This window comes from Macrobrachium nipponense, chromosome 13 (genome assembly GCF_015104395.2).
Source record: "Macrobrachium nipponense isolate FS-2020 chromosome 13, ASM1510439v2, whole genome shotgun sequence".
Taxonomy (NCBI): Eukaryota; Metazoa; Arthropoda; class Malacostraca; order Decapoda; family Palaemonidae; genus Macrobrachium; species Macrobrachium nipponense.
In genome coordinates, this window is record NC_087206.1 from 52533948 (window position 1) to 52561607 (window position 27660).

Consider the following 27660-nt stretch of genomic DNA (forward strand, 5'->3'; position numbering starts at 1 on the left):
ATTCTTCCACAACCGCAGTCGCAGTTGCACGCAAAAAATCTCGAGAAGCATGCACCCTCAAATGTCTTAGTGCGTGTAAAAAGACTTTGCTGGGAAATGAAATTTTAATCCTTCCCGACACTGAAATATAACGATTTTCCCGCGACAAAGCCCTAGACACGGTTGACTCGCAGCAACAAGTTAATATAGTAATCCACAAAAACCTATACATATAAATATCGCATTTTTTATTGTTGCTAATTTTTAATCACGGCCAATCAGTCGTAGACGAATCTCTCATACTCTATCTAAAGTAATATCCGTAAAGTCATTCAAGCAGAGGTGATTCAGCAGAAATTTTTTTTTATCTTTTACCTGAATACCAGGAAGTTTCTCCACTAGCGAGTGATCTCTGGGAGAAAAACGGATGTCATTGAAAACAAAATACGGTCTAAGGACAAACATAAAGCTATATACGTACCTTCGTAAAGACTCTCAATGAAAGTTCAAAATAGAGATAAATGACAAAGTTGAAAAATGTTAGTAATAGGAGTCATTAGGAAATCAAATAGCCCATATAATTTTTCCCTCAAACGCCAGAATAAATTATTTTTCACCAGCTTGGACATACTTAAAAGCTTTTACCAGATACCATTACCTAAGTGATTGTACCTCATACACCGTTTTCAGCACACTCAGGGAACATTATCGATTTTTACGTATGCCTCCGGCTTACGTTGCGCCCCAATTACAATATAGTGTTTGGAGACTTTTAGGGGATAACCTACATGCCTATATGGATGATCTTGTAATCTTTTCTAATACCTTAGAAGTACATTCACATAAACTAGAGCTAGTGCTACAGAGACAAAGACAAAAAATCTCAGAGTAAAATATCTAAATGTGAGTTTTTAAAAGCCGAACATGTTTATCTAGGTTTTATGTGTCTAGTCAAGGTCTTAAAGTAGTCCGTGGTAAGGTGTCGGCTATTCATAACTTTCCGGTACCTATTAACGTAAAAGGGGGATACAGCACTTTGGCGCTGTAGTGGGTATTACAATCGTATGTAAATATGTAACTCTTCAATCATGACAGCTCCTTTAACAGATCTTACGAAGAAGAGCGTAGATTTATTATGGTCTAAAAAGCATCAACAGGCGTTCGATATCTTAAAAGTGGAATGCAGCAGCTCACCTAACTTAAAAATCCCTGATTTAAATAAGGAATTTTTTTTTTTTTTATTGCAACAGACGCCTCAGACCAAGGGGTAAGAGGGGTACTACTTCAGTAATATGATAAACAGTTCTTTCCTATAGCTTTTTATTCACGTAAACTAAAGCCCTCTGAAAGTAAATATACAGTAATAGGCAAGGAAGGGCTAGGTATCTTTAACTCACTAGTACATTTTAAGTTCATAATCTATGGCTATCCTGATAAAGTCCTTACTGAACATGAGTCCTTTACTGAGTTTTTCAAAGGCTTTAATCACAGTCCAAAGGGAACTCGGTGACAAATGATCATTCAGGTCTTTGGAGCCAAGATAAGATATCTACCTGGGAAAGCAATTATCATAGCTGACGCATTATCCCGCAATCCCGCACCATACTGCAAAGAACCATTAATTGGACTAAAAGATATAGAAACATCCGTGCCTATTGTTAAAACCATATCTAAACAAGAAAATTCCTTAACCCAAGAGATCGCGAGCATTGAATATCTGGGTTGGAGCGCAGAACTGTTACAAACTGAACAAAGCAAGAGTCAACAGACCTAACCCAAACAATAAACACTTCGAACGGAAACAGAGTCAGCAGCAATAAACACCAAACAATAAACACTTCGAACGGAAACAGGTCAGCGCTAAGCAAAAACAAATAAACACACTCGAGCAGAAACCCTAAAGCAAAAGTATATTTAAAGTATGTGTATCAGAATAATGTAATCAAATGTAATATTATATGTACGTCCGTGACGAGGAAAAACCTGAAGAACACAGCAGATGACAAACGACCAGGTAGTAGTAATAATCTCTTTCATACCAATCGTCATAAACTGGTTGCATTCCGTCATCCAGGGTTCCCTACTATGTCACAGAAAGCCAAATCACTGTTTTTACTGGCCTACAATGCTTACAGATATAAAAAGCACATAACTGATTGTAACACGTGTCATGAAAACAAGGGACACACTAAGACACCTGTCAGTTAAGGGCCTATCCTGTGCCAAATCAATCCTTGAAAGAATATGCGTAGAATTATTACGTAATTACGAGTCTGACAGAGGGAATAAACACTTCTTAGTGTTAATAGTTCCTTGACACGTTATATAGAATTAATAGCACTAAAAACAAACACCGCAATTGAGTGCGTTAGGAATATTTATGAGTGCTAAATCAGTAAACATGGAATTCAACACATGATAATCTGACTCGGGTGGTGTAAATCAATAATCTCCTTAACTCGTGTGAATTCCTTTCCATTAAGAAAACCAATAATATATTTTATCACCCAGAGTCAATCGGTTTGGTAGAATAACGGATAATTAAATAGGAAGTGTCAATGTCTTACGAGTTACAACTCGTGATATTGGATCCGAACTGGGTTATAGCGGTTCTCGCGGTTTTAAATACCTTTATCATTTATATCTTGTATCTATAGAATTGATGCCGCAAGTAGCCTTATACGGTACGCCGCTAGAACACTTTTCCACATATTCAAGCCAACCATTAATTTATCAAATATATAAAAAAAAATAAAAAAAATATAAATAAATAAATAATATAACATAAATAAATATATATAAAAAAAATAAAATAAATATGGATACAAGTGGAGTCAATATAATACACTCCGTAAGAAGTCGGAAGGGTTACAAATTATAATAAAAAAGGAATCACGATAAAATCAAATAAGCAAAACGTAACCATAGGTTAATTAAATATCCAAATATATATGCGTAAAGATTTGAACTCAAACTTAACGCTTTAGTAATGACAAATAAGCTAAAGTTCAAACACATATCAAAACCTACTGACATATTGTCTGTCCCGGTGATTATATTCGTAGTCAATGGAAAAAAAAAAATAAAAAAAAAATAATAATTAATAATAAATAAATAAAATAATATGAAATAAAAGAGATTTTAAAGTCAGGAAGTCTAGAAGTGAAAATGTATATCTATGCGAATAATCTTATACAGGGCAAATAGTATATATAAAAATTTGTATGGAAACCCTTTTTTCATTAGTTTGAATAAGGAATATTTAATTTAAACAATAATCATGCAGATTTCCAACATGAAACTAATACAGGCGGTCCCGGGTTTAAGAAGGAGGGAGGGTCGTTCTTAAGACGCGTCGTAACCCGAAAATCGTCGTAAGCCGGAACGACGTTCTTGAAAACATGTCCACAGGGAAAATTTCACTACTAATTTGCAATTTTTCTTATGGGCTTATCTCTAAAATTATCACTAATTTACTTTTTCATGTGCAACACTGTGTATTCACAAATTACTGTATATTTTCATTAAAATACAAGAGAGAGAGAGAGAGAGAGAGAGAGAGAAAAAAAAAAAATAACTCCTTACGGTTTCATAGATTGAAATGAGTTCTGTAGGCAACTTTTTCCCCTCCCATAAACACATATATTTCTCCAGAGAAGAGAGAAAGAGAGGACTGTGCAATTATGTTTGTCTGTCTATCAATTCTTTTGCTGAGAGCGAGAGAGATAAAAGGAAGAAATAGAAACACCAAATGTATGACAAGTATCTTGTGGAGAGAGAGAGAGAGAGAGAGAGAGAGACGAGAGAGAGGAGAGAGAGAGAGAGAGAGAGAGAGAGAGAGAGTTGTCCTCACAGTATTTAAAAGAGAGAAATGGAATGATTATTGTATTTAAAATACTCAGATATGAATTTTGTACTTACAGTTAATAAGTATTATTATTGGAAAAATATTAATGATAAACTTATTACATACATGTCCATGAAAATGATCTCATCTCAGTAAGAGAGAGAGAGAGAGAAGAGAGAGAGAGGAGAGAGAGAGAGAGAGAGAGAGAGAGAGAGAGAGAGAGAAAGTTACATAAAAAACCATTAAATTCGTTGCCCATTGTATGGCATTAAGCTCCGAGTGTCACTCGAGTTGAGTTAGGGAAATTGATACAGAAAAAGACAAAGGGAAGAATTTTCTTTTGAAATTAGATTTATCGTATTATTACTACTTCTATTATTATTATTATTATCATATTATTATTATCATTATTATTTGAAAAATATAATAAACACATGCAATCTACCATAAAAATTCTCTCATCTCAGTAAGAAAGAGGAATTATCCTTACAAGTGAAATGGAAAGGTCATTTTCATCTCTTTAAAATACAACCATTATTAATTTTGTAATTAAAGTTTTATTATTATTATTATTATTATTATTATTATTATTAAATAACTGAAATTATCAAAAAACATTTTACATACTAGTACCATAAAAATTCTTTCATCTCGGTAAAGAGAGAGAGAGAGAGAGTGTGTGTTTATCTCTCTCTGTTCTCTCAAAAAATACTTATAACGCTTCCAGCGAAAAGAGAGGGATTGAGTTACCACAATGACACATTATTATCTTGTGTTGGCCAAAAAGAAGAGAGAGAGAGAGATGAGAGAGAGAGAGAGAGAGAGAGAGGCGGAGAGAGAAGATTTGGAGAGAGAGAGAGAGAGGAGAGAGAGAGAGAGAGAGTTAACCTTAATTAAAACTGACATGGATAGATTAGTACGTATTGTATTTCTTTAAATACTATCACATATGAATTTTGTAATTACAGTTATTATTATTTTATTATTATTATTATTATTATTATTATTATTTGAAAGTATTAAAAACAAATAGTACAAGTACATAAAAAATCTCAGAGTCTCAGTAAATGAGAGAGAGAGAGAGAGAGTAGAGAGAGAGAAGAGATGAAGAGAGAGAGAGAAGACGAAGATAGAGAGAGAGAGAGGAGAGAGGGGGGAAAAAATTCAGGGGGACCACGTCATTGCAACACTGCAGCTCTTCCCCCAACTCTTCCCCCAACTCTTCCCCCCCCCTCGGGCTGTCACAGAACTTGATATATCTTGACAGTTTTAGTACCTGCATCTGAGGAAAAGGTTACAGAGAAGACTGGGATTTCCTTCATTCTTCCATAATTTTTTAAATATAAGCTAAAATCTTACTAATTCACTATGGTATTTTTCTTTATTGAATTGATATTATGCTGTAATAAATTAATATTAATATTTGAAAATAGTAAATCATTTCTCTATCATACAAAAAAAACATACATCTTTGTAGTAGAGAGAGAGAGAGAGAGAGAGAGAGAGAGAGAGAGAGAGAGAGAGAGAGAGAGAGAGAGAGAGAGAGAGAGAGAGAGCAGAGAGAATTATTATTTTTATGGAGATACCGAGTTACTGACAGCTATAATGAAACATTGTAATGTAATATTAAAACAGAAGAAGAATTCTAAAAAATACATATGTATTTGTTGGCTTCATGATCGCAGTCTGATTAATTTTATATATGAAATGTATTTAGTCATGAAAATAAACATCAAAATACACTAATTAGTGATTATTTTCATCAGAAAATACAGAGAGAGAGAGAGAGAGAGAGAAACTGTGCTAAACTATAAAGGATTCTTATCATAGTTTGTGTTTTTTTTTAAAAGCGTGTAAACTCGGAGCGTCGGAAGCGTCAGCGTCGTAACCTTTCGGAACAAGCGTCGTAACCCAGGCGGATTTTTCAATTAATATTTAAGAAAAAGCGTCGTATCCTCGGAACGTCGTATGCGGACCCGTCGTAACCCGGGGACCGCCTGTATATTGTTCAATATTGGTACTGTTTTTTTTCAGACATTCTTCTCATGTGGGTCGAGTATTAAAAAACAAAAAAATATCATTCGAAAATACTAAAGTCATATTTAATTACAGCAAGTCACGTAACTCTTAGCTGGCTGAGAGCAATCTCCTGCCAAGTGACGACGTCATCATTGCTGTATCAGCATTTGTTCCTCTTAACCTCAATAATCTGCTTACACAGGCTTCATCTGTGTGTCGTCTCTGCTTGCGAACGCAGATGTCTGGAGAAAGGAATGCTTAGCCCGAACTTCTCATGGGCAAGGCAGACGTGTCTATCCGTATGCGCAATGCAACTTTAGTTAAGGAGTTGCAATCATTTTAAAATTAATAACAAAATAAGCAAATAGAATTTCTATAACAACAAAATGAATTAATTTTTTTTCTGAACCTCATAGACAATTAGAATCAATAATTGAGCTTATGACATTGGTAAACGGACATTTAGAAGTATCAAGTCATGGATATGAAATATGACTTGCAACACATAGCTTATACAATCCAAGTAAATCACATTCATGGGGGAAAATGTCACATTTTCTTGAAAAAACCCAAAGTTTATTTAGAAATTAGTTACATAGTGGGTTTTTTCGTTGCATCTCCTACCTATTAATAAAGTTTTAAAAATTAACCTCGGAGGATGCGCGCGAGAAAATTGAATATGAAACTTTTGTTAGGGCACATAGGATCAGATTTTATCACAACTTAATTTCAGTTAGCATAGAGAAATACAGAATCATGATTAATCTTCTCTTAGACTCTTATGTTGCCTGGCAATTTTACAAATAGCTCCGTTTTCCACTTCTTTGTCTAGTAATTTGTTTACTACCAGTAATATCGAATTTTTCTTTGGGATTCGTATTGATCTGTTTATTTTTTATAATTATGGATATTTTTACAGTCATCATAGACCTGGATAGGTTCACTCATTGTTAATGCCATGGATAAAAAAGTTTTGTACAGCTGACTCTTTTGAATTCCAAATATCAGCGAATTCATGTGGGTTAGTCTGGTCTAATGGCTCTCTTTCCCCTCCCCTGTATTTGGATGTCGTCTGAATTTACTTTGCCCTTGTGACAAGTATAATTTCACTTGCAGGCTGATTAATGGAACCTGTTACAGTATCCTGCAGTACGAGAGTTTCACATCGCAACTTCAAAAAATCGTTCGTCGCTGCGGACGACGGCAGTCGAGTAACAACCGCCTACAATGTGAAAGGAATAAGCACCATCATGGACTTCTTCGACCGACACCGTATCCCGTCGTTAATCTCGTTTTAATGCGGAATGCTTCTGCGGCTGTCAGAAATCGACTACAAAAGGGACATACTTCCGACAATTACGACCCGAAGGATATTCAACTCTACTTTGCTGGCAAAGGACTCGTGCTGGGGATTGATTTTATTCATCGCGAACGTAATCGTGTAGCTTAGGATGCAGAGAATAAGTATGAGCGCAAAATAGAACGTTGGACCAGCCCCCAGGCAAATTTTTCCCCTTGTTTTAACCCTGTGAAATTGGCCCTTTCATTTGGCTATAGGTGGTTGTCTGGAAACTGTGTAATGGACGAAAAGTTGTTCGAAAGCTAGTTAAATGTGAAGTAGTATAACCTCGGTCATGTATCCTATATATATAAAGTATCATGTATCCTATATATAAATGATCATAAATAACAGAATCGAAATAAATATTTTTGCGTGTACGCACTAGGAATCTATATACACAAATGATCATAAATAACAGAATCGAAAATATATCTTTGCGATGTACGCAATAAGAATCTATTTTAAAGTGCACATATATTAATCATAATTATATGAATCCATATACATATGTATAAACAAATCATTAGCCTATAAACAATCTGTTACCTTTTATCTTACCACTATCTGCAGTTCTATATGAGTTAGTACTATATGGATTAATGAATCAGATATATAACAGTTAGCATAAACATTAATAATTTTTATCAATTCATATATAGAAATTTTTTTATCACTTAAAATATGATTTTTATCATGTTAATCTTCATTCTATGCAATTGTCAGAGTACATTAGTATTTTCTGTAGCATATGTATCTTAATGAGATGAAGTGAAAAAACTGTATCATTATATATACATGATCACTATTAATTTACCAATAGCATTGTTTTATATTTTATTACTTGAATCAATTCATGTACACCCATGAATTTTTAATTTACTTATATTTATATATATATATATATCTATATATAGATATATATATTATGTCTATATATTATATATCATATATATAATAATTATAGATTATTATATATATTCACATAGTGTCTGTATCACACTCCTATAAGTCAAATGCAAGTCAAGTTTGAGTAATATTCAGTAGTTGGTTTTGGTAGCTGACCGAGCTAATGTAAGTGTTTACATAATAAAAATATGGAATGTTAGTCCCATATATATAAGACTAAAACTAAAGAGGTTCAACCAGATTGCTTGCAGGAATGTGATCAGACTAGACGCTAAAGATGACATATACAATAAAAGTAGGCTAAGATAACATGCCGTCACCTGTAGTCATTCAATTGTTTATAAACATTAGTCCAAGCTCCCTGCTTGAGACAACTACCGCGACCTATAATTCAAACGGCCTACGTGATCTGTAGCGTGTCTCATTTTGATTGTATGTTCATATGTTCGAGCTACTATCTGCTTCCTTTATAACTGGTAACCGAGATGGTAGTACAGCAGAACAGAGTTAGCTATCGTCATTAGAAGACCTGTATCTCTTTACCTAAGCTTTATCATGTAGAGAAAATAGAATTAGCCATCATCATTGGCAGAAGCGATCAAGCTATCGTTATTAGAAGACTTGTACAATCATACCTGATCTTCACCATGTAAACTAAGAAGAATATATATATTTTTATACTTTGTGTTTTCTACAAGAACCTCCTCACCGAATCATCATGAGTTTAACACATCGTCGTCATAAACAAGAAGATAATCCCGACTTCGTAAGTGATCTACAAACCCCAAGACACTCCATTGAAGATGGAAGTGCAATACCAACCGACTTAGCGTAAGATTATCGCAAGTCTAACATTACCTCATAGGGCGCCTTATCATACAAGGCAACAGCCCTAAAAAATATGGTTAAGGTAGAGGGGGTAGCAACTCTAATATCATCAGCATGTATGTGCAAGGATGAGTCACGTCTGCGTACGGAAGACGGAGAAACACTCGTCACTCAACACGCCCACTGTCACAAATACATACATGAGAGGGAGAGACACGGCCGTGAAGGGAAGTCGACAAGGCATTACTCGCACATACAAGAGATACACTGCTATGTATCGAAGACAGGAATGCCTTCCTTCGACGAGCCCCACTCCCAACCTCATGAACACGAATGTGCTATGGTGGAGTAATGATGGTAGTTTATATCTGACAACGTCTCTGAGGGTTGCATGAAATCAGTAAGTTGGAGAAGACAGTCAGATTCAGAAGTAGCCAGTGTTATTTGGTGTTTTCTTGGTTGATATTGATGTTGTATAGTTGTTGAGAGTATCTATCTGGTGATTGTTGAGCTGGAGAGGTGCGTTGTACTCGATTTTGCGTTTTGGTGGTTTCTTGAGTTGTCTGTTGGAGACAGTGTTGGTGGTTTGTTGTGCTGGGTTGGAGTTGATGTATGGTTGTCGTGTTGTTTTGAGCTGTTGGTGTTTGTCTGTGCAGTGATTTGTCTGCCTGTTGTTGTATGGTTGTGTTCTCAGTTGGTTGTTTTGTGTTGTGATTCTCAGCAGTAGTTGTGCCTCCACTAGCCTAGTCTAGCTATATCCAGCGGACAGCACAGCACTTACCTAGTCCTGAGTATCTGGAGTTTGAGGTGAGTACTACACGTGTTCTGTATTTTGGTAAGGCAATTGTCTTGCGTGTAAAAATTAACGTAAAGGGGAAAGTGTGGCTGTGGGAAAATTTGTCAGCCAGTACGATTAAGGTAACTGTAGGTTTGCTTGCTTTCTTTGCTTGCTTGTGTAATCCCGCCACATTAAATTTTTGGTGCCCGAACAGGGACTGCTGGTGTGAAGAAAATGAGTACAGAAGGTTTGACTGAAGTGGAGAGGCTGAAGAAGAAGTCGCTGTTGGCAAGGGAAGCTAAGGAAAGATTGGAAGTGGAGAATGAGAGGTTAAGGGTAGAGTTTGAGGAGCTGAAGAGTGAGTTAGAGGAAATGAGAGGAATGCTATGGAGTGCAAAATTGGAAATGAAAGAAGGGGTGAAAGGAGTGGAGAGACTGACTAGTTGAAAAAATGGACGAAAAATTCGGAGTAATGATGAATGCAGTGCAGATGATGAAGGGAATCATGGGAGAGTGAGCAGTAGGAGGTAGGCCTACTGGGTCTTGTGATGGGCCAGGAACACTTAAAAGTGAAAGAATATGTGGATGAGAGTATGAGTGACAAAGGTGATTTGGTCGTGATAAGTCAGGGAAAGAAGGGGAAGAAACAGGATAAGGATAAACCTGAGGACACGAATAAGAAGGGGGCTGAGGAAAAGAAGAAGACTAAGGGAGAGAAGGTTAGTAAGGGTGATGGACAGGATGTGACTATGACTGAATACACTGGAGAAAGGGCTGAGTGTGATTTAGATAGTAGTGAGTGGAAACAGGTAGATAGAAAGAAGAAGGGTAAGAAGAGCGTAATCAAGAGCATCGATGTTAATATGGAAGTTGATTCATTGTATTCGGACAAGGTTAAGAGGGATCAGAACGGAAGTAGTGAAAGTGAGAGTGAGGGTGAGCAGGAAGTACAAAAGGCTGTGTATACGAGGAATATGGTAGTAGACATAGGGGACTTTTTAAAGGAATATGAGGAGTATTGTGTGGCTCAGTATGGGGATAACAAGTGTCTGGACAAGATCGTTGGGTAGCTTTCTGACAGGATGAATGCAGTGCAGATGATGAAGGGAATCATGGGAGAGTGAGTAGTAGGAGGTAGAATCTGGGTCTTGTGATGAGCCAAGAGCACTTTGAGTGAAAGAACAAGTGGATGAGAGTACAAGTGACGAAGGTGATTTGGTCGTGATAAGTCAGGGAAAGAAGGGGAAGACACAGGATTGGTTAGTCATGGCAGTTTCCAAGGAGAAGCTGCTGCAGGACAGGGATCGTCTACTTCGGTTCTGTCTGGACCTGGGCATATTGGCCAACCAGGAAAAGTTGAACCTCGTACCCACTCAAAGGATTCTCTACCTGGGCATGGTCATCGATACGACAGTGGCAAGAGTTTTCCCATCGGATCAGAGATTGGAGAAGTTGCAGGCTCATCAGTGGCAGGTTCTTCTGGGAGTGCTATCTTCCCTGGAGAAGCTGGTCCCTCATGGGCGTCTTCATCTTCGGTCTCTGCAATGGAGACTGGGAGAATTCTGGTCTCCAGCGGGGGACTCTCCCGTTTATGGTTCCTCTGTCTTTGGAAGTGAGAAAGACCTTCGTTGGTGGTTGGACGACCAGAATCTGTTGAAGGGTGTCCCTCTGCATTCTCTCCCACCGGACTTCCTTCTGTTCTCGGGCGCCTCCCCTTGCAGGTTGGGGCAAGTACTTAGGCGGCCTCATCGCTTCATGCATTTGGGGTTTGGAGGACAAGCAGCAACATAACATCTTGGAGCTGAAGGCGGCTTTCCTGGGTCTGAAGGAGTTTCAGGGGAAGGTAGAGGGTCACTCAGTCATTCTCATGTCGGACAACACCACGGTGGTAGCCTATGTGAACAAACAGGGAGGCCTGGTTTCTCAGCAACTTCAAGCCTTGACCGTTGAGCTTCACCAGTGGGCAATCAGCAATTCGGTAGAGCTCTCAGCCAGGTATATCCCAGGGAAACGGAACGTGGTCGCAGACAAACTCAGTCGCCGTGATCAGATCCTAGGCACAGAGTGGTCCCTTCATCAAGTAGTGGCAGACAACCTTTTCCAGATTTGGGGGAGACCCATGCTGGACCTTTTCGCGACACACTACAACAGGAAGCTGGGGGTGTTCTGTTCAGTGGTTCCAGATCCTTTATCATTAGCAGAAGATGCATTCCAACATCCCTGGGATAACCTGGAGGTGTATGCCTTCCCTCCATTTTGTTTGATCCATCAGGTTTTGAACAGGCTGATGAGTTCACAGGGTCCCAGAATGACTTTGGTAGCCCCTCTGTGGCCTCAGGCAGAATGGTTTCCAGATCTGCTGTCGTTGTTGTCAGAGATTCCGAGGGAGATTCCCCCTTGGCGGCATCTGTAACAGCCCCATGCAGAAAGGTTCCACCAGTCAGTAGAATCCCTGTCTCTTCACGGTTGGAGGCTATCAAGTACCTCCTCCGAGTGAGAGGCTTTTCTCAGAGAACAGCTGGGCACATGTCCAGCAGTCTTAGGAAGTCAACCTCCGAAGTTTACCAAGGCAAATGGGCGATCTACTGTGATTGGTGTCGTAAACGGGATTTTTCTCCACTTGCGACCTCTATTCAGCGAATAGCAGACTTTTTAACCTTCCTCAGTGACGAGAAACATTTGTGCGTTTCTGCTATTAGAGGCTACAGGGTGGCACTGAGTTTTGTGTTACGCCTTAAGGGTATCGATATCTCCTCTTCCTGGGAACTTTCCCTACTAGTTAAGGGGTCTGAGCAGTCGAGTTCTCCTAGAGAGCTCAAGCCTCCAACGTGGGATGTTTCCTTGGTGCTTTAAGAGCTTAACTAAAGAGTCCATATGAGCCCTTGCGTCGCTCATCTGACAGGAACCTGACACTCAAGACAGTTTTCCTTTTGGCTTTGGCATCTTCCAAGAGGGTAGGAGAGCTCCACGGTCTGAGTTATGAGGTGAAGCACACCAGGGGTTGGAAGTCGGTGTCCTTCGGATTTGTCCCGGAATTCGTGGCCAAGACTCAAAATCCCTCGGTGCATAATGACACGTTCACTTCGTTTCCCATTCCATCGCTGACTGACTTTGTGGGTGGTGATGCTCAAGAGCTTTTATTGTGCCCTGTCCGGGCCCTGAGTTGCTAACTTAAAAGGACTCGGCACCTTAGACCAGGCTGCCGTGGACTTTTTGTTAGCACAGGCCGTACAAAGAAAGAGGTGTCTAAGAATACTATCTCTTTTTGGATACGGGAAGCCATCAGACAGGCATACTTGACTCTTGATGATTCCACCACCACATCTGTGCAGGCTAGAGCACATGACATTAAGAGGTATTGGTCCCTCTCTGGCTTTCAAAAGTGCTGAGCGTTGGTACTTGGTTACGCCAGTCCACGTTCACCTCCTCCTATCTTAAGGATGTTGCCCACAGATCTATGGACAAGTTTTCCCTGGGTCCTGTGGTGGCTGCCCAACAAGTTGTGTAACTCATAGTTGCCCTTAACGGGGCACCTTTGTATCTTACCTAAGATGATTGTGTGGATGAGTGAGTTGGCTGGTCTCCTCCTTTCTCTTGTACCTTTCCTTCTTCCTTCGGGCAGGTTTATGGAATAGACACGTCATTTGCTGGACTGGTCTGATACAGGTGAGTGAGGTAGTCATACTGGTAGTGTGGTCGTGCAATATACAATATCTTATCCACTATTTGGTAGCATAGGCTCAACTCCTTGGCAAGGAGGAGTCGGGAGTAATACAAACCCTAGTGTCTTGGTTTGTTATTGGACAGTCAAAGTTTCTCTTTGGTTCCCTATACAATGGTTATCCCATATATCATTGTACATCACTCAGGTTCTGAGTGGTTAGATATTAGTTTATCTAGCTTCTCAACGGGCTTCAGTCCCTCTCCAAGAACTATCTGTTTTGAGAGCTGGACTGGTGGGTGGGCCCCCAGCCAGTCTAGGATGTCTTATACCTCCCTCCAAGTATGAGTCTATCCTATTGTTAAGACCGAAGGTTTGTTCGCGTATGAACAAATGACAAATTTTCCAAGACAATTTGTATTTTTCATAGCTACAAACCTGAGGTCTTAACGTTATACTGCCCACCTCTAGCTGCCCCTCTACTTGTTAAGTCATCCTGAGTTGGGAAAGACTGGCGTAGATAAGCGGTCCTTGACCACTCTTCACCCGATCTATGCATGTGTTGCCAGATATCACAAGATTCCTTGCTTTCATCTGCTTTTAAGCGGATCCGGCTAGGCGCTAGAAATTATCCTAGTGTTAAGACCTCAGGTTTGTAGCTATGAAAAATACAAATTGTCGTAGAAAATTTGTCATATTCTCTTGTTGGGTTCCTTTCACACACTTATGAACTTGCTAGGTGCAAATGGATCTCTCGTGAATGGTGCTGGGCTGAAAGAGATTCTACAGAGGTATAGGGTGAAAACTCAGTAGAACATATGATGACATGAAAATCTGTTCACAGAGCTATCCATGGCCCCCTGCTTATAGAGCTATCCAAGGCCACCTGCTTATTGACAAATCTCTGAGCCACATGATTGTTTCAGATTTAGTTGGTGACAGTTCAGAGTTCACATTACTAATAGTTCAGTATGAGGATATGTACTTGTCATTGTTGTCAGGTCAGACATCATTGGAAAATGTTGTCACATCAGATATAATGGAGAAAATCAAGCTAGGATTAGACAAACACAAGACAGAACTTAGTCCTAGGTCAAAGACAAGTTGTCTGTGGCTTAATTATCAGTTGTTGACAGTTGCAAGAAAACCTATCATGGCAGATTGTACTGGGTCTTGGTTATTGCATTTAAAAGCTGTTTCTGACTGTCTCCCAGTATTTGCTGCAGGTGGCTGTTACAATTATCTCAAGTTTGCACATTTCCATGTTCAGGAGATGGCACAACTCAACCAAACGAGTTTCAAAAATTCCCCAATGTGATCCGTCATAGTAATCGGTACTGGGCAGGCCTTAGTTCTGATCTTGTTATTGAACAGACTTCAATGAGGTCACTAAAAACCTCTAGTGGACTGACACCAGGAAGTGGAATGACAGAAGAACAGAGACCATTGTGGACAATGTCAGCTCCCATCACTACTAAGTATAACAGGGCAATGTACGAACTTAACAGCCTTTACTACACTACAAGTGAGCAACATAAAGATTTGACCAATGCAAGGATGAATAGAGATATTTCAGGCATACAAAAGATCACAACCAAACTAGCATCCTGCTCACCCTTCTCTGAAGACTCCTCATTACGGAATGTAGTCAAATGGCATAGTGGCGAATCCAAATGTAAATGTTCACGAATTAGAGTGCACTGGAAGGATAATCATTTAAAATATGATTGGACAGCCTGCTTTCACATACTCGTTTAAGCGGAAAGATAAAGCCATAACTCTTGGTGATGCTTCAGCTATCAAGGTTGCTCCAGATAAAAGTATAGATCCTGCACTCTTATTTCAGAGACTTTTGGTAGTGGTAAAAACAGGTACTCTATCATTAGAGGATGCTTAGGATATGAGCTTAGCCCATTCCCTTCAGCTCTTTTTGAGATAAGAAATGTTTTTCAAAAGCCAGATAAACTACAGCTAGCTCACTTCATTTCTGACCAGTTGAAAGATTCAAGTGAAGTTCCAAATGAGTCAGTTCCTCAGACTGAGCATTATGTCCTTGATGGAGGGTCTTTATTACATCGTGTTCCACAGAAAAGGGGCAGCAGTTATGGTGCAATAGCTAAATCAAACGCAATTTCAGTATTCAACATTATGGGAACGCAACAGTAGTTTTTGATGGATACACTGAAGGTCCATCAATCAAAGACAACACTCACCAACAGCATTAAGGGCAGAAAGTTCACCCTGTGGTCAGCTTCACCGCCTAGACAGTGTTTGTTGGCATGGAGGAGGATTTTTTTGTCAAGGAATAGCAACAAGCAAGGCCTAACTGATATGATCAGTGGTGAACTAAGGAGAGGAGGATGCCAAGTCATCAAGTCACCTGGTGATGCTAATGTAGACATTGCTAAGGCTGCAGTTGAAGTATCCCATTACCATGCCACTACTTTGAGGGTAAAGATCTTTATTTCCAGTCAAGTAAGTGGACTGCTACAACTGTGTATCATATCAACAGTACAGTAGTACCTCGAGATACGAAAGGCTCAACTTACAAAAAACTTGAGATACGAAAGCTAACACGAAAAATTTTACTGCTCTACATATGAAAAGTTTTCAAGATACGAAAGGTTTCTGAAAGTCCGAGATTCCCCCCATAACAATTTTGAAACTCGCGCCGCACGCCGCCATCTTAGTTATAGTAGACTCGCCACCATCCTCCTGCTCTCCCATTGGTTCCTGATGCTAGCCAAGCCATGAGATCCTTCTCTCTAATTGGACAGCATCCCTCCCATCATGCATCTTCTATACGTACGTGTTGGCGTGCCTTAGCTCGGCCACTCTGCACCCGAAACTTTACCGTACGCAATCGGCATTCGTTCGGTCCAACGATTTCGTTTAGTAACGTAAATTCATTAGTGATTTCGTTGCAGAACATATTATCGTGTTGTGCTACTTTATCGTGTTGTGAGAACCTAATTAGTATACGTACTACATACGTAACTTAATTACGTACAGTACATAGAGTCATGGGTCCCAAGAAAGTTGCTGAAGTTCACAGAAAGAAGAGAATGCTTTCTATGGAGACAAAAATGGAGATAATAAAAAAGTATGAAGCTGGCATGCGGTTGAGTGTGATCTCACTCGACGATAGGCACCATCCTTAAGCAGAAGAAAGCCATCAAAGCAGCTACACCTTCCAAGGGCGTGACTATTTTGTCCAACAAGAGGAGCCATGTGCATAATGAAATGGAAAGGCTGCTTCTTGTATGGATCGAGGACAAAGAAATCAATGGCGATACGATAACCGAGACAGCAATCTGCCAGAAGGCCAGCGCTATTTTCGGCAATTTGATTCCCCAAGCCGAAGACGACGGCGGAGAGGGGACATCAACGGCAACCCCAGAGTTCAAGGCTTCTCATGGGTGGTTCGAAAAATTCCGTAAACGGACTGGCATCCATTCGGTGGTAAAGAAGTTGAAATTATGTAAAGTATAAAAAAGTAAAAAGAGATGTAAAAATCAAAAAAAGACAAAAATTTTATTTTAAGTTTTTTGTAAAGTTAAGTGTTACAGTTTTGTTAATGTGTTTTGTAAAGTTTAGTTTGTTTTTCTGACATTTTTTTATGTGTTTCGTAATTTTATGTGTTTCGTAAAGTTAAGTGTACGTATCTGCCGTTTGTCCTCCTCCTCCTCTGCCGCCACTTTCAGAGATAGCCTCACTCGAAAGGTAAGCTTCCACATTTTACGTTACAGTAATAATATTTCTTGTACACTAATATACGCTTTATTTACAGGTTTTTCATTTTTATTCTTAATTTAGGTATTGAATGGTCCAAATTGTTGTAGTATTTCATTGTTTATAGGTCAATTTAGCTTTATTACGAAATTTAATGGGGTGTTTTTGGAGGGCTTGGAACAGATTAGCCATTTTACATGTCAAATGTGTTTCAAGATACGAAAAACTCATGATACGAAGGCCGCCTCAGAACGGATTAATTTCGTATCTCGAGGTACCACTGTATTAAGTTAGTTCTTGGAGATAAACGATGCTCCCAGTTGCTTTGCATTCATGCCTTTTTTGGATGTGATAGTACATCTCGCATCTTTGGTGTTGGGAAAAAACCCTGTCTTTCAAGTTTGTGAAAGGTAAATCTGTAATTCAATCCTGTGCTGATCAGTTCCTCATCCCACATAAGGAAAAAAAACTGATTGAAGACACTGGAACCAGGCAATGGTTGTCCTGTTTGGTGGGAAGGGTGTTGAGTCACTGGCATCTTTGTGCCTTAGTACCTTGTACAAGAAAATTGTATCAGCAGATTCTTTTGTAGTACCAGAACATCTACCCCTAACTGTATCTCCCACCAAATTTCACTCCGAGTATACTACCGAATAATCTTATGGACTGGGAAGAGTGACATGGATGTGTTAAACTGGGGTTGGAAGTTATTGGATAGTCAATTGACACCAGTTATGTCAGATATGAGTGCTGCCCAGACAAGCTTTTAAAAGATGATTCACTACAATTGCAAAACTGCCTGTGGAACACCACGATGTAGCTACAGAGAGTATTGGTTACCATATACACCTGCATGTGGACAATGCCAGTTACAATCATGTGACAGTCTGTACAATCAGGTTACATTCATTGAAGAAGAGGATGATGAGCAGCAAGAGTAATATACTTTATTTGACAAATGTATATATTTTAATGAACAATAACAGTTTTTGTGATAGTGAATGTTGAAGTACTGATAACAACTAAAAACAATAGTTTGATTCTAAGTGATGCATTCTTAAATTATATGTTGACTATATGGCAAATTATATATAGCTTAAAGGAATTTTAATTTTTTTATATTCAAGGATATTTTTGTATGTTGAGGACCACTTTAGATGCCATCTTGGATTTCATGATGTTATGATAATCAAATGACAATTTCACTACTTCCATTGCATTCCTTGACTGTCAAAACATAGATATAGACATCATATAAATATATTGGTAGCCATCCTTGATGCCTCTTGGATTTCATGATGTGATGATTAAAAGATAATTTCACATTTTCCATTGCATTCCTTGACCCCCAAAACCTAGGTATAGACATCATATTTATCATTCCAAGGCAAATATTTAAGAAGCCAATTGCATTTTAATGTACTGGCATCCATTGTGGGTTCAACAACTTTGCGGTGCTTTGACTGGTAGATTTTTAGGATGATACTCTCCACATCAAACAGAATGGAAAACAGTCGAAAAACCTTTTCTAGCCATTTTTCATGGGTTAAAACCTATTTATACTCTACTATTAAGCCTTGGCCCAGGAGAAATGATCTCTTGCTGAATTAGAGAGACAAGAAAAGGAGGACCAGTGAAACCATGAGTTAGTGCTTGAAAGGTCCCACCAAGAGTGTGCCATGACACTTGCCCAACATAGAGTGGAGCATCCCACTCTGGAAACTCCATTGTCCACCCTCAACAGCATAAACTTGTTAATCCCAAGGTGGAGCGACAGAACCAGAGGCATGGCTCGAACAAATGGAATGCATCTTCAGTAGCTATGAACCCACCAAAGCAGAGATCTATCTGATGCTTGCCAAACATGAGCAGCAAGGGATTGGTTGCTTTCCACTCATTAGACAATAGTTTGCAGAGACATATCAAGGAGGTCAGAAAGGTAGTCATCAAAGCCTACGAAACCACCCCTGAATGCTGGAGGCAGCAGTGGCAAGGTCTACCCAAATGAAGCAGGTCAAACTTGGGCAGATTGGGCCTATCACAAGACTCAGGCCGCTAAGCATTGGGGAGATTCCCTTGAGATCACTACCTTCAAGGACCTCCTAAAACACATGCAGTTGGAAGACTTCTTTTATTATGCCACCAGTGCATTAGCTACCTACCTATGTGAGAACGTCCCAAGACCCTCGCCGAGTGCTGCTCCTTAGCAGATGATTGGGAAAGTTTCCATTCTTCTGCCAGTTCCCTGAATCGGAAGATAACTCTCCAAGTCACACCTCAGGGTTAACCCATCCAAAGAATGGGACATCTTCTAAACCTCCTATGAGCACTCATTGCAAAAGGAAATGGTACTTGGAATCCCATTGCCACTCTAATGGTGGAGCTGCTGCAATGCCTCCCTCTGATCAATCCAAGCAGCATCAACAATCACCTTGCATAGTCTATGGGCACTCCACCAGCTGGAAGGATTGCCCTCCAGACAATGGTCCTGTATTTGTTGCACCTCCTCAAGGTTGCTATCCTGCATGTAAGTCAGGGAATTTGAAGACTTTGGCATGCAAATCTCCCTGATACAGGCAGACAAGGTTCTCTATGGTGCTAAAATTGAATAACACAAACTCATCACCATTGAGAGTACCAATCATGCGAAACTCATTCTCCCAACAGTTCGTCTGAAAGTCACAAGGCCCCACAAAACAATGACCTGCATACTTGTAGTAGCTAATTACCTTCCTGGAGGCTATGATATCCTCCTGGGACAGGGATCCTGCCCCTCAAAGACTCTATCAGGAACTAATAGTCCTCCCAGACCTGCCTCAAAATCCCTGCCAAGGCCACTTGAGAGCCCTGAGCAGTACCAGGCTCCGTCCATCCTGAACACTGAGCTCTTCACAAATTTAATTCCTGTGCCTGGTCCTGCCTTAGTGCCAGTGCCAGAACAACTATAAAACTCCCTTCAGGAGATCCCAGTCCAAGGCCCCCCTCTCTTCTTCGGCTTGGCCCAGCTACCAGCGTCGGTAAGAGAGCAAACCCAATATTTACTCAGGTCCCTTCCGGATTCCCACAACCATAGCTGAAGCTCACAGCCTCATACGGCCCGCGCCTGAATGGGTCATTGTAACTTGTGAACCTTTCACACCAAAAACTGCTTCTTCCTCTCTTTCCCAGTCCTCAGAAGATAAGATTCTGGTGGACAATTCTCTAGGAGCTCAGCTGATTGCAGAAATCAAAGAAATGAGATGGCAAAAGGTAGAAATTATTGGCTGCTTCGGTTGTCACAGCAGCTGGAGTAGGTGACACTCCAGCTCCTTCCCCAGACTCTGTTCCTTTGACTTCTACAACATCAAACCATCAACCTAACAGAAATTCAAGGAAGAAAAATCAGAGGCATAGAAAGTCCAGGTAGCCTACAAGAGCCATCGAGTTCTGGCACTCATGCCCATAACGTACAGTGCCTCACTTTGAGTAGTTTGGTACCCAAACCAAAGTAGGATGCCAGGTTACTCCCTCACCTATTTAAATTTGTAGTGTAACATTTTTTTGTAGGTGTAATCATTTATACACTCATTTATGCCTTATAACTACTCACCTTGCATCACTCTTCAACTTTGCACCACCCATCTCACTGCCCAATGCAGTGACAACTGCCACATCTCCTGGCCCTATGAGTCATTAGCTTTCCTCTCCAGGCAATTACTTGCATGGCAAATGCAAACCCATACAAAGGGGAATTAACTGTATAGTACAGAGCCTATAGGCCCTTGCAACACTAGTACCACCAACTTAACAAAATATCCTGGCACTCACCAACTGAGTAGTCACACAAATCCCTATGATGAGTTAGTTGTGATCTCGACTTAAAGGGAGCATGTATTGCCTCTCTCTTTCACATGATGTGTGTCTATTTGTTTATAAAAATAACCAGGGATAGTTGTTGGTTTTAGTTCTTATCTTTCATGATAGTAGTATGTCAGTTATACGTAATTGTAATTTTGCAAAGAAAAGTGCAAAGAAATATTTAAAAAAACATGTATAATAATCTAAAAAGTTACTGTATCTTCAATCTCAATAATTTACGTAAATATTTTACAACAAATATACTCAGAATTTGTTACTGAATTTAGTTTTTTGCTTTAATATTGTGTGACCTGTAATTATTATTTTTTTTATAAAAATAAAATTATTCATTGAAAAGCATATATAACTTGGTAACATTTACTATCCTTATAAAAGAGATCCCACAAGGAGTCTTTTTCAACTTCTTGTGGAATGTAAGGAAAATTTTTTAGAATTTTTTTTTTTTTTTTACCCCATGTGCATTTGCATATCTTTCTCTTTCCACTATTGCGTTTTTTTTTTTTTTTTTAATTGGCAGACCTCAAAGCTTCCCTGGCCTGGGGGGCTGCATATTGAATTTTTAGCCAGGCTCTTGAAGGTTAATAGTCATAAAACCATGGTAGGCTATGGGTAGACACACGTAAGCTACCTGCCTACTAAGCAAAAATAATGGCAACACATATACACTTTCGCACGCACTTGCTGGATGGTGCTGAAAACATCTTTCCCTAGTAGGCTCAATAAGCTGGTTCTGAGGACGGTTGCTTTTTTTATGCATATTACAATAAGTTAATGCAGTATATAAATGGATTCTGTAAGTAAAATAGTTGTAATAGCCAATTTGACTTTGCAAATGGATGTAACACTTAGGCTAGCCTAGGTCTAAAGTTCTCATACACATTTTGTAGCCCATGTACAAGCAGTCCCCGGGTTACGACGGGTTTGGCTTACGACGTTCCGAGGTTAAGGTTTTTTTCAATTATATTCGTCAGAAATTATTTCCAGGGTTACGACGCCTACAACGCTGATCTGGCAGAAGAAATAAGACCAAAAATGCTAAGTAATCAATATTTCAAGGGTTTTTTTATGAAAAATGCATTAAGAATGCCGTTTACATAGTTCTGAATGCACTCAAAGCATTAAAAGTAAGGTTTTCTTAGGATTTTTGATGATGTTCTAGCTTACAACGATTTTCGGCTTACAAAGTGTCTCAAGAACGGAACCCCCTTCGTAACCCGGGGACTGCCTGTATATGATAATACAATAGGGTAACAACAGATACATTTGCTGTATGAAAATACAAAAATGGTCATACAACCATGGTAGGATATGGGTAAACACAGGTAGGCTACCTGCCAATTGAACTGTGCCATTACTAGACAGAAAAAGAAGGGGCTACATTATAAAGTTTTCAGGTGAAAGTGTGATGGCTGTTGTTTATAAGCATAATGAAAGTTTATGGTTACTATGTGGTATTGACAAGGTTAGGTGAGGAAGTGTACGGAGTTGCATTTGAAGAAACCTGGATTTTGTTACTCTCCTTTAATCAAATTTTGCCATTATCCAACAGACCCTTGGCTCTATTAATCTGGATAATCAAAGGATTACCAACTTACAATTTAGTTTTGATTCACAGCTCTAAATAATATTGAGTACTTTTGAAAAGTATCATCTCCACTAATTAAACAATTCATAAAATTGACAGTCATGTGTATGCTACTGTAGTTTATGAAAATACTCTCCAAATTGTAAATTGTAGGAATTTCTGAAATTTCTGATAAAGCTAATAAAAAATCTACAAGACTTTGTGAACTTATACATATACTACATATAAACTGAAGTTGCATTAATGAGAATGGCTAAATATATCACTGGTGAAATATATGAAATGTTCCGTCTTTCAGAAGGCTTTATTGTGCTTTCTCACAATGGTATAGATATAAATCCCCTATGTAATGGTAATAATTTGTAAAAGCAGGTTATATCCACAGATTTTAAACTTCAGAGCAAATCATGAGGTCAAAATTAACATTCAACCTTCATCCTTTTTCATTTGACCTTATCACACTGATCACTTAAAATTACCCATAACAAAGCATAGAGTGCAATAAAATTATACCTGATCTATTGCAGAAATATCCATTCCAGATGATATAAGTGCTGAATCAACTGGCCCCTTAACACGGTCAAAAACATCAACACAAAGCTCTTCAAACTCTTCTCTTTTCACATGAAGCCTAAAATCTTCTTCATCTAGAAGTCCTTCAATCTGAAATAAATATCCCACAATCAGGATTGGAAAAACAACTTCCAAAGCGGTGGGAGAATACACATAATAACTACAACTGTTTGACATGCACAAATAACTGGGATAAAAATACCTAGCAAATTATCGTAATGCTGAAATATTAGCTTTTTTGCCTAAACAAAAGCCAGAAATTCTGTCGTTTCATTTTTTGTATAAGCCAGCTCTTTGTACAACTACAGTTTCCTCTTGTTAAACTAGCCTTACCAGCAGCATTTTAATCCTTGTATAATAATTAAATAACTGAGTGAGCCTAGCACTTCAAATGTTTGGTTTATCAATGCCAGGCCATATAAAATTCATTATTCTTTTACAAAACAAAAACATACGAAAACCTAATGCAACAATATACAATTAGTAATTCATAAATCCATAAATAATCTCTCTCAACTTCTGCATTTCAAATTATGTAAAAAAAAAAAAAAATGATCACGGGCTTATTAGGAATTGCTTTTACAATAAAACACTTTTATATACAGCGTTCCCCCGTATTCGCGGGAGATGTGTACCAGACACCCACGCGAATAGCTCAAACCCGCGAATAGTTAAAATTCCCTTCTAAAAATACCTATATCTGCCTATCTTGAAAGTTCATATACCAAATGTCTACTTAAAATATTATCCTACATCAAATATACCATTGAATTGGTATTATTAATATCATTTTAAAGTCATCTTAAACATTTTACCATTAGAAATATATAAACAGCCAATAGCAGAGAGAGAGAGAGAGAGAGAGAGAGAGAGAGAGAGAGAATAACTCCTTACGATTTCAATAGATTGAGATGAACGTCTGTAGGCAATACTTTTTTTCCCCTCCCATAAATACATATATTTCTCCAGAGAAGAGAGAAAGAGAGGACTGTGCAATTATGTTTGTCTGTCTATCAGTTCTTTTGCTGAGAGCAAGAGAGATAAAAGAAGGAAGAAATAGAAACACCAAATGTATACCTTATGTAACATCCTGCATCAAATTTACCTTAAATTATTATCATATTATTAATCTTAGAGATTGCATTAATATAATTTCAAAGTAATCCTAAACATAAGTACCCTTAAAGGTATATACTTACATACGTACTTATAACACTTGCAGCCAAGAGAGACAGAGTTACCACTATGACAAGTATCTTGTGTGAGAGAGAGAGAAGAGAGACAAGGAGAGAGAGGAGAGAGATAGAGAGAGAGGAGCAAGAGAGAGAGAGAGAGAGAGGAGAGAGAGAGAGAGAGTTGTCCTTACAGTATTTAAGAGTGAAATTGAATGATTATTTATTTAGAATACTCACATATGAATTTTTTAATTACAGTTATAGTATTATTATCGGAAAATATTAACCCTTAAACGCCGAAGCGGTAAAAAAAAAATGTCTCCCATGTGCCGGAGACGTTTCAGAGTGAGCGCGGAAGCGGAAAAAATATTTTTTTCAAAAAATCACAGCGCGCTTAGTTTTCAAGATTAAGAGTTCATTTTTGGCTCCTTTTTTTGTCATTGCCTGAAATTTAGTATGCAACCATCAGAAATGAAAAAATTATCATTATCATATATAAATAGTGCGATATATGATAGCGCAAAAACGAAATTTCATATATAATTTATTCAAATCGCGCTGTGCACAAAACGGTTAAAGGTAACAAGTTACTTTTTTTTTCATTGTAATGTACACTAAATTGCAATCATTTTGGTATACAACACATTGTAAAACGATAATAGCAACACAGAGAAAATATTATCACAAAATAATGCATGAATTCGTAACACGCTGACGTAAACAAATATTTTTTTCAAAAATTCACCATAAATCTAAATATTGTCCTAGAGACTTCCAATTTCTTTCAAAATGAAGACAAATGATTGAATATTACTATACTGTAAGAATATTAGCTTACAAATGCAGTTTTCGACCATATCTGACGAGTTAAAGTTGACCGAATGTCGAATTTTTTTTATATATATTTTTTTATATGCAATTATTTCGGAAATAAGAAAAGCTACAACTTTCAAATATTTTTCGTTTTATTCTATATGAAATTGCACACATTTTCATATATAAAACTCTATGAAATGCCTAATATGAAACGGAGCAAATATTCCGAGAATGGGACTTACGCATTTCGGAGATTTGTGGAGGAGAATCCGCGCGGAGGGAAGGAAAGTTTTTTTTTAAAATTCACCATAAATTTAAATATTGTGCTAGAGACTTCGAATTTGTTTCACGATGAAGATAAATGACTGAATATTACTAGACTGTAAGAGTTTTATCTTACAATTGCGTTTTTCGACCATTTCGGTAGAGTCAAATTTGACCGAATGTGGTTTTTTTTTCTATTTATCGTGATTTATATGCAAATATTTCAAAAATAGAAAAAGCTACAACCTTCAAACTATTTTTTGTTGTATATACATGAAAATGCGCACATTTTCCCAAATATATAAACTTTATGTAACGGCTAATTTAAAATGGTGCAAACATTACCACAATCGCACGTATGATTTTTTTCGGAAGAGTTACCGCCGCGGAAACTGTAAAGAAAATGTTATTTTTTTTCATAAATTCACCATAAATCGAAATATTGTGCTAGAGACTTCCAATTTGTTGCAAAATGAAGGTAAATGTTTGAATATTACTAGAATATATGCGTTTTAGCTTACAATTGCGTTTTCAACCATTTCGGTAGAGTCAAAGTTGACCGAAGGTTGAAAATTTGTCACTTATAATTTCTTATATGAAAATATTTCAAAATTGATAAAAGCTACAACCATGGGTTGTTTTTAGTTGTATTGTGCATGAAATTGCGCACATTTTCATATATAAAACTTTATGTAACGGCTAATTTAAAATGGTGCAAACATTACCACAATCGCATGTATGATTTTTTTCGGAAGAGTTACCGCGCGGACGTAAGGAAAAAGTTTTTTCATAAATTCACCATAAATCGAAATATTGTGCTAGAGACTTCCAATTAGTTGCAAAATTAAGTTAAATGATTGAATATTACTAAAATATAAGAGTTTTAGCTTACAATTGCGTTTTTCGACCATTTCGGTAGAATGAAAGTTGACCGAAGGTTGAAATTTCGGCACATCGTTATTTATATGAAAAAATCTCAAAAATGATAAAAGCTACAATCATGAGTATTTTTTTGTTGTATTCTACATAAAAATGTGCACATTTTCATATATAATACTCCATGTAACGGCTAATTTAAAATGGTAAAAAAATTATGTCAAAGTGACGAAATAATTTCAGAGATGTGTCACAGATACTTTTTAGTGCGGCAAGAAAGAAATTCGCGCTTGCGCGCCTGCGTAACGATTGTAAACAAAACAACACCTTGATCCGTGAACTCCCAGCATCCCCCAAGGCGCATGATTCAAGAGTTTTCGGCTGGTAGACCTAAAAGTATTTTTCCGCGAATTTTTAAAAAAACTTGTATGTCGATGTAAAATACGTCCAGTCGGCACCCGAGAGACAAAAAATGTCGACGTAAAATACGTCCAGTCGGCGTTTAAGGGTTAATGATAAAACTTATTACATGTAATACATGTCCATGAAAATGAACTCATCTCAGAGAGAGAGAGAGAGAGAGAGAGAGAGAGAGAGAGAGAGAGAGAGAGAGAGAGAGAAACCATTAAATTCGTTGACCATTGTATGGCATTGTTACTTTCCCAGCTCGCGTCACTGGAGTTATGAGAAGGTAGGGAAATTGATACAGAAAAAGACGAAGGGAAGAATTTTCATTTGAAATTAGCTATCTTATTATTACTACTTCTATTATTATTATTATTTGAAAATATAATGAACACATGCATCTACCATAAAAATTCTCTCATCTCAGTAAGAAAGAAGAGTTATCCTTACAAAGTGAAATGGAAAGGTTATTTTCATCTCTTTAAAATACTACCATTATGAATTTTGTAATTACAGTTTTATTATTATTATTATTATTATTAAAAAAACTGAAATTATCAATAAACATTTTACATACCAGTACCATAAAAATTCTTTCATCTCAGCAGAGAGAGCAAGAGAGAGAGAGAGAGAGAGAGAGAGAGAGAGAGAGAGAGAGAGAGAGAGAGAGAGAGAGAGAGAGTTTATCTCTCTGTTCTCTCAAAAAATACTTATAATGCTTCCAGCGAAAGAGAGGGAGGGAGTTACCACTATGCCACATTATTATTTGTGTGGCAAAAGAGAGAGAGAGAGAGAGAGAGAGAGAGAAGGAGAGAGAGAGAGAGAGAGAGAGAGAGAGAGAGAGAGAGTTAACCTTAATTAAAAGTGACATTGATAGATTAGTATTGTATGTCTTTAAAATACTATCACATAATATGAATTTTGTAATTACAGTTATTATTTATTATTATTCTCATTATTATTATTTGAAGTAAATATTAAAAAAAATATAGTACAAGAATACTATAAAAAATCTC

General features: G+C 37.9%; 2 protein-coding genes across 2 annotated transcripts in view; one reads left to right on the forward strand and one right to left on the reverse strand.

Annotated features, from left to right (window-relative positions):
• The window catches only part of LOC135225788 (hypoxia up-regulated protein 1-like), a gene marked incomplete in the record, with an annotated part of 558991 nt that overhangs the window by 321253 nt on the left and 210078 nt on the right, over positions 1–27660 (forward strand).
• The window catches only part of LOC135225321 (hypoxia up-regulated protein 1-like), a 124389-nt gene that overhangs the window by 88124 nt on the left and 8605 nt on the right, over positions 1–27660 (reverse strand). The window contains exon 2 of the mRNA XM_064264653.1: positions 23049–23274. Coding sequence (XP_064120723.1) covers positions 23049–23274 — 226 coding nt within the window. The remainder of the gene's footprint in view (positions 1–23048; positions 23275–27660) is intronic.